The sequence below is a fragment of the Panthera pardus genome, unplaced genomic scaffold (assembly GCF_024362965.1).
Source record: "Panthera pardus isolate Hobbes unplaced genomic scaffold, ASM2436296v1 HiC_scaffold_16, whole genome shotgun sequence".
NCBI lineage: Eukaryota > Metazoa > Chordata > Mammalia > Carnivora > Felidae > Panthera > Panthera pardus.
Window position 1 is genome coordinate 65,119,516 of NW_026526721.1, and position 13,882 is coordinate 65,133,397.

General features: G+C 40.6%; 1 protein-coding gene across 3 annotated transcripts in view; it reads right to left on the reverse strand.

The window, feature by feature from the left end:
• Positions 1-331: 331 nt before the first annotated feature.
• The window catches only part of POPDC2 (popeye domain containing 2), a 29,198-nt gene continuing 15,647 nt past the window's right edge, over positions 332-13,882 (reverse strand). For 2 of the 3 annotated variants that reach the window (XM_019448463.2, XM_019448464.2), the window contains exon 4: positions 332-10,348. Coding sequence is in view for 2 of the 3 variants with exons in the window: in XM_019448464.2 (XP_019304009.1) it covers positions 10,263-10,348 (86 nt within the window). In the remaining variant the exon portion in view is untranslated. Of the gene's footprint in view, positions 10,349-10,733; positions 11,260-13,882 lie in introns of those variants that run through there. The other variant, XM_019448465.2, reaches the window with a different exon arrangement.

The following is a 13,882-nucleotide window of genomic DNA, read 5'->3' on the forward strand; positions in this document are numbered from 1 at the left end:
CAAACCGTGAGATCATGACCTGAGCCAAAGTCAGATGCTTAACTGAGCCACCCAGGCGCCCCTCAACTCTTCAATTTTTAGAGTCTATTATTCTTACTGATTCTGCTTTCTTTCTTTCTCGTGGAGTTGATTTTTTTAACCTGAATGAACTTTTCATATAACCCAATTCCTGTACATGTTATTGTTGTAATCTTTCAACTTGTCAGGAATTACTTATATCCCGATTTTATCCTTAGGAACATTTAGCTTTCCCTCCAAGCTTTATGTAATTTATGTCATATATATATGTCATTTTTATTTTTATTTTTTTAATGTTTATTTATTTTTGAGAGAGAGAGACAGAGCATGAGTAGGGGAAAGAGAAGAGAGAAAGGGAGACACAGAATCAGAAGCAGGCTCCAGGCTCTGAGCTGTCAGCATGGAGCCCGATGTGGGGCTCAAACCCACAAACCATGAGATCATGACCTGAGCTGAAGTCGGATGCTTAACCGACTGAGCCACCCAGGTGTCCCAATGTATATGGCATTTTTAAATAGATTTCTTTTTATATCTGTATCCAAGAACTTGAGAGGAGAAAGTCAAGGGCAAAGCCCTACTTCTAGAAGCTTCCTTAAGATTAATCAATACTCTGGGTCTGAACATTTGCATAGATTTCTAATTCATGTTTATCTTGACTACTTATATATTATGAGAAAAGTTTCAATACTTTATATTTATAATGATCCCCTGATCTGAGAGAGAGAAAAGAGAGATAATATGATTGAGTTTTAGCATGACTTCATTCCCAAGAGCTCCTGATAATTTCTAGTTAATTTCGTAAATATATACTAGCAATGTTTTTAGTGATTTGTCCCTGGACTTTGCTGAGAACACACCAAACTTCCTAGTCTCTACTTTCAGGAATTTCTGCTTTACTTCTTTTTGGCTACTGGGGCAAATGTATCTACCATCTTCTAACTTCTTTTCTTTGGGATTATTCAGTGATCACCAAAGACCTCAGTTACCCTACAAGGTATTTCTAAGGCAAGATTGTAACTCAGGGTCTGGGTACCAGAATTCACTTAAAGCAGTTGGGTGATCGTTTCTCAATCTTGGTCTTCAGATTAATTTCCAAACCAAACCAAACAAAAAACCTCCCATACATTATTATATATATATTTTTCAAACTACAGAATCAATAAATGTTCATTTTAACAAGTCAAACTGTAGATATATAGACTACCATGACCCTGAGGTAATCCATGTTAATAGCCGTATGTATGTCCTTCTACCCATTTCTCCGTGTAAATACAAATATATACACACAAAGTTGTTTTTTTAACAAAAATGAAATCATAGTACACCTATCACTCTGCAATTTTCTGTAGTCACTTAACAATATGTCATGACTATCCCTCCAATTAGACACAGATCTAATCTACTCACTGGATGTGTAATATTCCACAGTCTGGATATGCCATAATTTTGTCAACTATTTTCTTTGTGATGGATTGAGGTTGTTTCAACTACAAATGATGCTGCAATAAATATTTGTGTGCATCTATCTCATATTGTGACTCCTGCATTTCTGTATGATAAATTTTTGCAGTGAGAATTGCTAGGTCAACAGATATATCAAAAGATTAGTAATGCTGGATTACTTTCTAAACATGGCATACCAGTTCACAGACGCTCTGACAGTGGTTCAAAGAAACTGGTTTCTTGCAATTACTTATTCAAGCATTTGTCTTCCTAAGATAAATTACTCAAACCCCCAAATTTCTCCTCTGGAGTTACCATGTGGTGTTCAACTGGCTCCAAGCTGGCCAATCCATACCCATGTGTGAAAGTGGAATGACATTTTCCTTCAGAACTATAGGGGCCTGAGATTTCATTACTTTTGAAAAATGGCATTCATTCAGACACCATAGTCTCTGAGCAGTGAAATCATTAGAAGGGATGAGCTATAAAGACCTGTAAAAAAATAAACTCTTATTTATTTATGACTATAAAACTCAACTCTTTAAAAAAATTTCAGTCAATACAGAAAGTTATGAAAGAGAAAGTGAAAAACTAAAACTTCCTGAGCATTTAATATGTGTCAGGTAGTGTTCTAATCCCTTTATATAAATTCTCTTATTAATCCTCCCAGCAGTTCCATGTACTACCTCATTTTATATCAGAGAACATGGAGGGAGAGGGAATTAAGCAACTTGTCCATGGTCATACAGCTGGCAATGGGTGAAATCAGGATTCACACTAAGCCATGTGCCTCTAGAACCTGGGCTCTGTCCACTGTGTGATACAGGCTGGCCTCCTCAAGTTGGATTTTAGCACTTGCAACATCCTCAGTCTGGCCCCACTCTGCCTAACTGAAGTTACCTGCCATGTCCCCCTTGTGCTGAAGCCAGTATCCCCCTAAAGCATACTGTGGACTATGTCACTTCCATGCCTTTGCGCCTGCTGCCCCCACCATCCCCTTCAGGTTCTACCAGCCATTCAGATAGAACTTCCAGTTCTATCTCTTCCAGGAAGACTGGCCTTCAGTATGTCATTTCACTCAGTATCCATGCAGGGCTCTTGGCTGGCTCAACTGGTAGAGGATATGACTCTTGATCTTGAGGTTGTAAGTTCAAGACCCACTTTGGGTATAAAGATTACTTAAAAATAAACTCTTTAAAAAAAATATCTCCAGGAGGAAGCTGTGGGTGTATAAAGGAATCATACTGAAACATAAATCTTCTCATATTGCTAAAATCTCACCCAGCCCTTGATCTCCTTGTTCAGTGGTCCTGAGTGACCTTCTCAGAGAGACATACACTGCTGTCCCCAGCCTTAAACACACCTCTGACCTCACTCTTCGGCATGCTCAGGCCTTGGGGTGACCATCACAGCCCACATTTACCCCAGAGGAGGTTGGCTTCTTCCCCTAAGAGAGGAGCCTGGAGGTGATGTGGCCATCCCTGTGCCTGAGTTCTTCTATGTCCCAGGCCCTAAAATCCTCCCTATCCTCAGTATTCACTCACTTATGAAATGTTAACTATTTGCTTTATGGGGCCATTCAGTGTCCTGACAATAGCCCAAATTCAAACTATCCAAAATAAAATCAACATCTCCCCAAAGTTGTTTCTTTCTCCTCAATGGCAATAGCCACCACACTGGCATGCAACATCAGGCTTGAAGCCTGAGTTATCTTTGGCTCAAGACATTATAATGCTCAAAAAGAAAAAAGTAATTACCCCCTCTTCCTCCCTCCCAATACCTGATATACACTTAGACACTATGTCTCTCAATTTCTTCAAAATGTGTCTGGTATCTGTCCCTTCCTTTCTGTTTTCTCAGACGTGGGGTAAGGCGTTGGATTTGGCACCAGTCTCTGAACTGGTATCTTCCTCCAGCTTCTTTCCCCTCTAGTCCCTCTATTTACCTGTGCCAGATAACTCCTACAAAGTCTTTAAACTTATCATTCTCCTGCTGCCACTTTTTCACTGGATTTTCCCAAAGGCCTTAGAATAAGAGCTTCTTAACTTCTTAACCTAGAATTCAGGAACTTCTATGCCTCAATCCTTATCTTTCTTCCTTGATTTCTCTTATTCTTTTCCAAAAGAAATTCTTAGATCCTCTGAGGTTGATCTATTATCATTATTATTGTTGGGTTCCTTAAGCAACCCTTGTTTATTAGTCATCAAGCCACAGAGTGTCAGAGGAAGAAAGAAGAGCCCAGAAAGATTAAGGGAATTGCCTGAAGTCAAACAGCCACCGGAGAAAAAACACAGCCACTCTCCCATTTTTACTGCACTTCCAAACCAGACTGAACTTCTATTGGATTTTAATAACTCTAAGTGACTCTTCAATAAATGCAAATGTGAGCTTTAATAGCTTTTGAAGACTATCAAGGGGTAGTGTTTATCTGGAAGTAAATTCTTGCTGCTACCTTGAAGCTCTGGGTCTTTAACATTTGCCCAGGCCCATACCAGTATAGACAGATTCTTAGTTTGGACAGAACTGGAGGGTGGAGAAGTGGAAAGAGATCTAGGCAAATATCCAGGGAAGGAGAGCCCAATATGTGAACACCCCTCTTCTTGGGGTCAGACTGACTCAAGTGAAAATGCCCCTTCTCTCCTGCAGTTACCAGCTCCTGCAACTTCACAACTCCAAGTGCTCACCCAGCCCTCCTGGTTTGGACTTGAAACTCAGTCCACCCCAAAGTCAAGATCGTTCCTTTTTCACTCTCAATCCATGGTTCACTTCAGAAGCTGCCCTTTGCTATACTTCTTCTATGGAGAGCACGGGGAAATGGTAAAACTAAAAACAAGCTATCACAAAACCAGAATGTTCACTCATTCATTCATTCATTCATTCACTCATTCAGCAAACCTTTATTGTAAGCCTGCTATTTCCAGGCACTATTCTGATGGCAATCCTCTTAATAATAACTACAATGTATTGAATGCTTACTGTGTGACAGGCATGGTTTTATGTTTCATTAAATTCTCACAGCAACATGAGATAGGTTCTTTTTTTATTGCCATTTTACATATGAGCAAGCTGAGGTACAGAGCAGTTATGTAACTAGACCATGAATGTGGCAGTGCTAAAATTCGAATCCAAGTGGTCAACTCCAGAGCTCTTTCTTAACCCTACACTATATTCATAAGGCCTCCTAACCCAATGTCTACTTATGTTATCCCCATATCCTTGGTTTTTAAACTTAATTTAATAAAAATTTGCTAGCAATGGCAAGGTGTCTGGCCATGTTGCATTAAAGTAGATTTTACTAGGTCAGATGCAGTATTACAGTGTAAATAGGAGGGTTTTAAAAATATGTGTATTTATGTTTGTGATGAATAAATGACAGATATTAAAATAATTTGAGAGCTACTGGAGGTTGCAAAAGACAAGAGAAATAGAAGACATGTGGTGAATGACGAGGAATCAGATTACAAGAAACAAAATTCAGGGAAAAGAGAAGAAATCACATTGGAGAAATTAGGAGCGACCCACATTTTCATCTCACACACTTCAGAGAGGAACAGGCAAGAAGTCTGAGCTGTCCACAGACAGGAGATGGGGACAGCAGGCCTGAGCTCCTCAGCAGGGCCTGGAGAAACCAGAAGAAAGGACCTCCTTCCTGAGTCACACATGAGTCAAAGACAAAGTGTTCTAACTTCAACAGGAGGCAGAAGCAAAAGAACACTGGAAAGTGGAACTAGAAGTTTCTAAAATCCTAATCTAGGCCATGTTGAAATGTTAGCTGAGTTTAACAAAGATCTAACAATTACCAACTAAATGCCAGGCACATGACACCATGTGGGGTGCTGGGACTATGGCAATAAGAATCTGCCCAGCCCTCAAGCACCTGGAGAGGAAGTCTGGGGGGAGGTGAGAGCTGAGGGTGGTGGTCCAAGAGGACTCTGAGAGTCCTGGAGGGGACAGATTAATGCTGACAGAGGTGGGGTAGATGTCAGGGACAGTGTGGGAGGGGAGGGGACATTTGTACTAGTCTTGAGGGATGACTAGGACTCAGAGCAGAGGGTTGGGGGTATAGAGGGCAATTCCAGGCCATTGAGCAACCGTCAGTTGGCAATCGGCAGTTGGCAATCATGCGCTATGCAGAAGAGGGCTCTTGGTAAGGATCACGTCAGAGAAGTGAATCAAAAGTGAAATAAAATCCCATGATCTCTAGGGAAATTTCTGAGTGGGAGACATGTGTCAACGTATGAATTCCATGACAATTAGAAGTGAAACCACTGAGAGCATTGCTCACATTTTTTTCCGTCATCGAGACTTGTGGGGGAGTCTACAGGAAACCAGGGTGTCAGGAATATATGCGGAAGAAGATGGAGAACCTCTAAGATGGATTTGCCTCCTCTCCCAAGCAATTCCCCCCAGGCTATCTCTCAGGTGTCTGCCTCTCTGTTCCCATCACCATCATATATTCTGGCCCTTGGTACCTCACAATCCCTCTGAGTGTTTCAATGGCTGACACTGTTCTCCTGGCTTTGTTCTCTCAGGTCTCTCAGAATGTGAACATTTATGAAACAACTAAACTCTGCCAGACTCTGTGGTATGCACTGAATGCAGTCTCCCTCAGCACTGATCTGAGTGCACCATTTTCCTGCTCACTTTCCATCGCCTTTTGATGAGAGCTTACTTAGGTTCCACAGTTAGTCACTAAGAGCCATTGGTTCTCCTCCAGCCATGCTTTTCTTGTACCTTCCAGCGTAGGGTCTTTGAGTCACATATTTCTTTTTCCTGGATTGCTTCTGCCTTGCCTAACTCTGTCTTTGAAGGCACAGCTCAGTTTCTCCATGAACCCTCCGAATACCAGAAATAGGAAGTGATCTCTTCTGCTGGACTTCTATAGGTCATATAGTGGTTTAAACCACTCTTGTAATGCTTTCCACAGTGGACTGACACGGTGCTTATTTGTATATACGTCAGGGATCTGACGTATATTTATTTATGGTTCACAAGAAACCTATTTACACATGGACTGAGGACTCTCAGAGGAGAGTTCATTAATTAAAACTCAGAGGAGCCAGGCCTAAGGAGCTTGACTTAGCAAGGCCTTGGTGGGGAGAGGGGCAGGGTGCTTATGATTCATATCTCTCCTTTGCTAGAGCTCAAGTTCCTTCAGGGCAGATACCATGAATGATTCACTTATTAAAGCCTGTGATGTCCAGCATAATGTTTGACAGCAAGTGAATATTTAATAAGTATTCATGAGATAAAAGAATATTTATTGTTGTCTCCTGAGAGCAAATCTAACTATTTGCCAGGCTTTATTGCTAAAATTTTGATATAAACCCAAGATTTTCTTTTCACATGTGTGGATCTCTAGTGTGGGGTTACTGCAGGAGGTTCACAAATCCATGTCATGTCAAGAATTTTCCATAGACTGAGTAAATAAAATGCTTTGTACCTACATGTAATGCTATATTTCAAATACATAAAGATACCATTGTGGTTGATTCTAAAAATCTACAAATATATCTAAAAAAAAAACCTTGTAGGATCCAGATATCTTTTCCCACACAACTTCTATGATGTAGAAGTTCTGATCCTTTTAAAAACAAACGCACACACATTAAATGAAGTTCCCATTGTACAGAACCTCTGTTATGTACTGCATGTGTGTAACAGGAGCCCTGCTTAGGGAGACCTATAGCTCGAGGGGTGACACCACATCCAGGTAATGCTGAGTCTCAACTTAGCGTGCACACACTTTGTTGCTGTTTGTTTATTGCTTTATTTATTCTCCACAACCGCCCTCAAGGGTTGACAAAAGAGCTACTGAATTTCTCACAATTGACAGGGGAGAAATATATTGTGAAATATATAGGAAAGAGACAGAAATCAAACAAGAAAGGAAATAAACAGTGTAATTTCAGGAAAAAAAATGAGAAAAGGATGTAAGAGCTATATGGGACACAATGAACAGTTCTATCAAGCATGTAATTGGAATCCTAAAAGGAGAGGAAAGAGAAAAGACTCTGAAGAAAGTCCAAGCAGGGAAAAGGGACAGAAGATGATGGTAAGGTGAGTGGGTATCTTAGCTGGGATGGTGACATTGGAGCTGAGAACTGAATGGCCAGAAGTCAGCAAGTGTAAAGGCCCTAATATAGAAAGAAGCTAGGTATGCCTGACAGATACCAAAAAGAATAGTGTGGTTGAAACATGATAAATAAGAATGAGATCAGAATAAAATACAGTTGAAGGACAGGCAGGTAGGGCATTGTGGCTTATAAGTTTCCAGAAGAATAGGATTCACCAAACATGCTTTTGCTTCCCCACATTTCCCAATCCCTTTAACCAAAGCACAAAGTGGATTATTAAGTGGGTCCATGAGATTACCGCTAGTCAATGGACTATGGGCAGAGTGATTTGTATCCTTTCTGGGCCAAAGCATCAAAAAGCTAGCACAGGAATGTCAAGCTGTTTCTTTCTTCAAGTGACAGAGCCAGATGGCCAGAGTAGATTGAATCACTGAGTTGCAACATGAAGATGGTTGCCCTCATGAGTCATGCAGACTGGCGGTAGACTTTAAGAGAGAAATAAACATTTGTGCTATGAAGTCATAATAAGCTCATCTTGACTAATGTCACATGGTAAGAAGTTTGGATTTTACTCTAAGTATAATAAAAGCCATTTGAAATTTTGAGCGAGAGTGATGAGATCATATACATGTTTAAATGACCACTATGCTGTGTGTACAATAGATTATGGGGAAGAGAGACAGGAGAAATAGGGAACCAGTTGTAAGTCCATTGAGGTTAATCCAGGTATGAAATAATAGCTTGAAATCAGTGGTAGCAGTGAAGGTGGTGAATTGAATTCAGGATATGTTTTGAAAATAGAACTAAGATAAATGGAAAGACTCCAAGGTTTTGGGCATGGGCAACTGACTGAAAAAGAAGACAGAGTAGAAGGTAACATGGGTGGAGTGGGAACCAAGAGTTATAAAGCTTTCTGGGTTTAAAGATCTCTTCCAAGAATAGGAAAGAAGAAAGATAGAGTACTTCCTAACTCCTTTTACAAAGTCAGCATAACCCTGATATCAAACCTGACAATGATATTACAAGATACATATTTGTAAAAGTCCTAATATATATATATATATATATATATATATATATATATATATATATTTGCAAACTAAGTTCAGATATAGACAAAGAGGAAAATACAACATAATAAAATTGGATTTCCTCCAGAATGCATGGTTGTTTTAATATTCACATATCTATTGATGTAATTCATTAACAGAATAAGGGAGAAAAATAATCTCCATAAATGCAGAAAATCATTTAATGAAATTCAATACTCATCCCTGATTAAAAAAAACCAGCAAATTAGGAAAAGAACTTCTTTAATCTGATAGGGGCAATATAAAAATCTAATAGCACACATCATACTTAATAATGAAATACTGAAAACATTTTCCTTAAAGTCAGATATGAGAGAAGGATGTCTTCATTATCCCTTCCATTCATCCCTGTACTATAGGTCCTACCCAGAAAAACAAGGAATCAAAAGAAAAATAAGGAGGAGAAAGAGAAGGAGGAGTGAGGGGGAAGGTATAGGTTAGGAAGGAAGAAATAAAACCATCATTATTTACGGATGATATATGTGAATCTATGGAAAATCCTGAAGACTCCCTGAATTAATTATTAGAAGTGATAAGTGAATTTATCAAGATCACTGAATTAAAGTTAAAGATACAAAACATCAATTATATTTCTATATGCTAGAATTTTCACTCATGTGTGGATCTTGAGAAACTTAACAGAAGACCATGGGGGAAGGGAAGGGGGAAAAATAGTTACAAACAGAGAGGGAGGGAGGCACACCACAAGAGACTCTTAAATACAGAGAACAAACTGAGGGTGGATGGGGCGGGTGAGAGAGAGGGAAAAATGGGTGATGGGCATTGAGGAGGGCACTTGGGATGAGCACTGGGTGTTGTATGTAAGCCAATTTGACAATAAATTATATTCATTAAAAAAAGTCACTGTTTTAGGTATGAATGTACAGGACAATAGATAACCAGAATATATGTTGAAGTATTTAGGGGAAAAGTAAAATAGAATACATTAAATTTATAAACCCACTTAAAACTATGAAAGGAAATTTAATTAACTAAGTTTTTTAAAGTCCCTCTGAAAACTATTGTTTAATACTAGGGTCCTAAACAGAACAAGAGATTTGTATGTTGAACTTAAAAGCTTAAGGGAAAACTAGGTTTTTAAAAATTTCTACTTCTATAAATTGAATCTAACTGGAAAAACAAACAAGTAGACCATGAAAACTTCTTGGCTAGCTGACTTCAGTGACCCTTTTAACAGTTCAGAAAAACAACAAGGGAAAAAAACTGAGTGATTTATGGAGTGCTTACTAGGTGTCACGCCATGTCCATGTCCGAGGGGCTCTACCTAAGTCAGCTCATTCAGTGCTCACCACAACCCTGGGAGATGGGTTTTGTGAATCCCCACTTTACAGATGAGGCTCAGAGAGCCTATGTAACTTGCCCAAGATTCTGCAGTTAGTGAAGGATGGGATCGGTGCTTTCACACTTTTGGGTGCCTTTTCCTGGAAGGAAGGCTGGTGAGGGTAAATTTGCACAAGTCGCCTGGAGCCCTTGGTGTTAGCAGCGGGGCGACGTCTTCTGTGTCTGCTCTGACCTTGCCTGTGAGCCTTCCAGGGGGTGAGACGCGGTGTGCACTCAAGTGACCTTCCTGTGAAGATTAGTGCGGCCAGAGAAAAAGATAGCCTGTTGATCCTTAAAGTTCAGGAGTGTGGGTTGGAGCCAAGGGGGCCTGTCCCCTGGAGATAACTTGAGAGTAGCTGTGGAGAGGAGTTCTAGAAGCTGTGGAAAGAAAAAGAGGAAGGATTTCAGCACTGTGGCTCCAGGTGGCTTGCCTAACACCGCAGGGTTCTTTTCAGTTTATTTTTCTTCTACTAATTCACAACGCTTTAGCTGTCCCCAATACCTGATGTGATAGGGGCGGTCGTATCTTTGAATCGTCTCATTCTGGAGTATTAGGATGAACCAGCTCTGAAGTTATTTAGCCCAGTCTCATTTTTATAGGAAATGAGACCAAGAAATCAACTCCTGGTGCTTCCTATGAAGAATCTATAGAATTCTACTTCCTTTCTAGCGCTACTGAATGAGTTTCCAGGAAAAAAAAAACCTGTATGGCAAAATGATGAGTCTTATAAGACCCCTGTCTTTTTTTTTTTTTTTTTTTTTTTTTAACAAAGAGAGGCCTGTAAAATACAAGTAGAAGAACAACAGGTTCAGGCTGTTGTGGGTTGCAGGCTGCTGTGATCCAGAGGGCTGGGAGGGAGCTGCTTCCTCTTTAACTGAACTGACCCAACATGAGGTCTTGGCAGACAGAGTGGTGCTACCACCCAGAGACTCAGAACCTGAGGCCCGGGGGGGGGGCAGCTCCTGCTGTGCCACCATTAGGGGCAATTTTTTTGCCCCAGGTCTGTTTAGCAAAACTGACAGCTCCGAAAGGACCTTACAGCCACTGCAGAGAAAAATATAGTGCGATGAAAAGAGGGTGAGGAGAGTGTGATGGTGATCTGTCTCCCCATGAGCCAATAAAGGAAAAGAGATGAAGGTCTGGCAAGTGATTGGTGAGTCAGGGGCTGAGGAGCCCATCGTGTGAGTCTCCACCTTTTTGCTGGGCCTTTGTCCTCAGGGGCCTCTGCCAGTTGCCACCTTCCCTGGAAAGCCAGACTGGGGGAAATAAGAGGTGAAATCATGTACCTCTGACAGAGAGGGAGGGGGATTGCTAAACAATTCTGTATACAATGGGATACTGAAATACTTTACACATTTAACTAGGGCTTTACAAATGACAAACTACCTTTCTATACATTATCTCAGTTACTCCTCACATCAACCTGGTGAGGTAGACAGGCTACCTATCTACCTATTAGTACGTATTTATTATCCATTAGACTATTAGTCCTGTTCTGGAGATGAGAAACCACTCTTTATGGTTGTTAAGTGACAGGACCAGAGTCAGATCTTAGAATCACAGAATCATAGTATCAGAGTTAGAAGACACCTTAATAGCAATAGCCTAAGGCATCCTTCTCTCAGAGCCTGCATCACCTTATAAAATCTCTGAGATTTCTTCTGGTTCCTACCTGAACTCTTCCAATGATGAGTAACTCACTAACTCTATGAGGCAACCCATTATTAATACTGAGTAAAACCCTTCCTTCTTATCATATTCAGTCCTTAACTCATTTCTGTCCTCAAGAACACCAAATTAAGGCAAATTCTTTTTTTAAGCTTATTTATTTATTCTGAGAGACAAAGAACATGAGTGGGGGAAGGGCAAAGAGAGAGAGGGAGAGAGAGAATCCCGAGCAAGCTCCACACTGTCAGCATGGAGCCTGATGCGGGACTTGAAATCATTAACCGTGAGATCATGACCTGAGCCAAAACCAAAAATCAGATGCTTAACTGACTGAGCCACCAAGGCGCCCCCCCAGATTAAGGCAAATTCTAATTCCCCTTCTTTTCAAAATCTGAGGATAGCACTCTTGCTCATCTCTCCAGATTAAACACCTTCAATTCTTTCAACTGTTACTCATGATGATCCATGACGTAGTTATCTGGCACAGTGCCTAAAATATACAGTAGATACTCAAATAGTTGTTGAATTGGCTCTCTGACCCTGGGTACTATTATCCTGGTCCTGTGCTCCTTCCCCGACCACAGTTAGTCTCCATGTTGTCATCTGTTTCTCATTTGCTTGTTTATTTAAACAATAGGGAGGAGAGCCAGGGTGGCTCAGTCGGTTAAGCCTCTGACTCTTGATTTCAGCTCAGCCATGATCTCACGGTTCATGAGATAGAATCCTGTATGGGGCTCTGCACTGACAGTGCAGAGCCTGCTTGGGATTCTCTCTTTCCCTCTCTCTCTCTGCTCCTCCCCTGCTCTCCCTCTCTCTGAAAATAAATAAACATTTATAAACATTTATAAATAAACATTTATAAATAAATACATAATAGGGAGAAAGACAACAACATATGGTTTCTACTTTCAAACCACAGGATTGCAGAATAACTTGCAAACATAATCAAAATTGGTCACATTTCAAACAGCTTTCAATTAGTGATTAATTTGTGCTAATAGACTTGCTCTCTGACTTAACTGCTCACTCCAGAGTTGCATTCATGGAGCAGCTCCTATAAGTAAGACACCAAATGGGACATTGTAGAGAGTGTCCTCCACAGAATTCAAACTCCTAGTGAAGGCTGGGTTAATACAAGGTCTGACTCTAAGACCCCCCATGAATGCATTATGCAGCAGGGCTGTTTTGCCCATTCAAAGAAGTAGCATTCAATTCCGGGCAACCCCAGACTAAAAGATGTACTGTTTTTCAAAAAGACCTCTAGTGGAAGCGCTGGCTATTCTTAGCTGGTCATGGTGGGAAGGACAAGCACTGGTGTCAGTGTGATGAAGCTGTGTCTTTCTCAATGATGTAGAACTCAGCCAGCTTCATGCTTCTTATGTAAGTGCTGTGCCAGGATGAACAGCACTGAGCTTACAATTCTGGTAACTGAAGAGCCGGGGAATAGATGGTGAGTTGTTCCCCTCATTATAAAGGAAGCAATAGTAAATTGCTACCTATCACAAGGGACTATTGTTTTAAGTAATAACCCTAGAAGGGATTTGATAACAATAAGTCAAACCAAGCCCCCGAAACATAATTCCAGAGAAGGATCTCCGGTTTAAATTATCCCATTATCACAGACTGAACTGAAAGCCACCTGAAATTTATACAACTTGATCAGGTTTTCAAGTTGTTCTGAAAAACTCTGGTTTGGAAGTAAATAATACGTTTTTTCCTTTCTATTACTTGAACAAAGAAACACTGAAAAATGTGCTCTCTTTATATTGCCAATATACTTGGCAATATACTAATACTTTAGAAAGGGAGTTGTAATAGCAGCTTTCTCATCTTGGGGTTCTGAAAAGCCTGCTTCCCAAAGGATGATTTGAAAAGGACTATTTCATATGATAGTCTCAAGGGCAGAGGAGCTTCGAGATTGAGTGGTGACCTTTCACACAGAACATCTGCACTATTATCACATAGTAGGTGATAGAGTCTTCACAGGTACAGAATTGTGGGGGGGCTTTTTAAAAAATTTTCTTAATGTTTATTTATTTTTGAGAGAGACAGACAGAGCAAAAGTAGGGGAGGGGCAGAGAGAGGGGGAAACACAGAATCCGAAGCAGGCTCCAGGATCTGAGCTGTCAGCACAGAGCCCAACACGGGGCTCGAACTCATGAACCGTGAAATCATGACCTGAGCTGAAGTTGGACGTTTAACTGACTGAGCCACCCAAGCGCCTCGTGGCGGGACTTCGAATC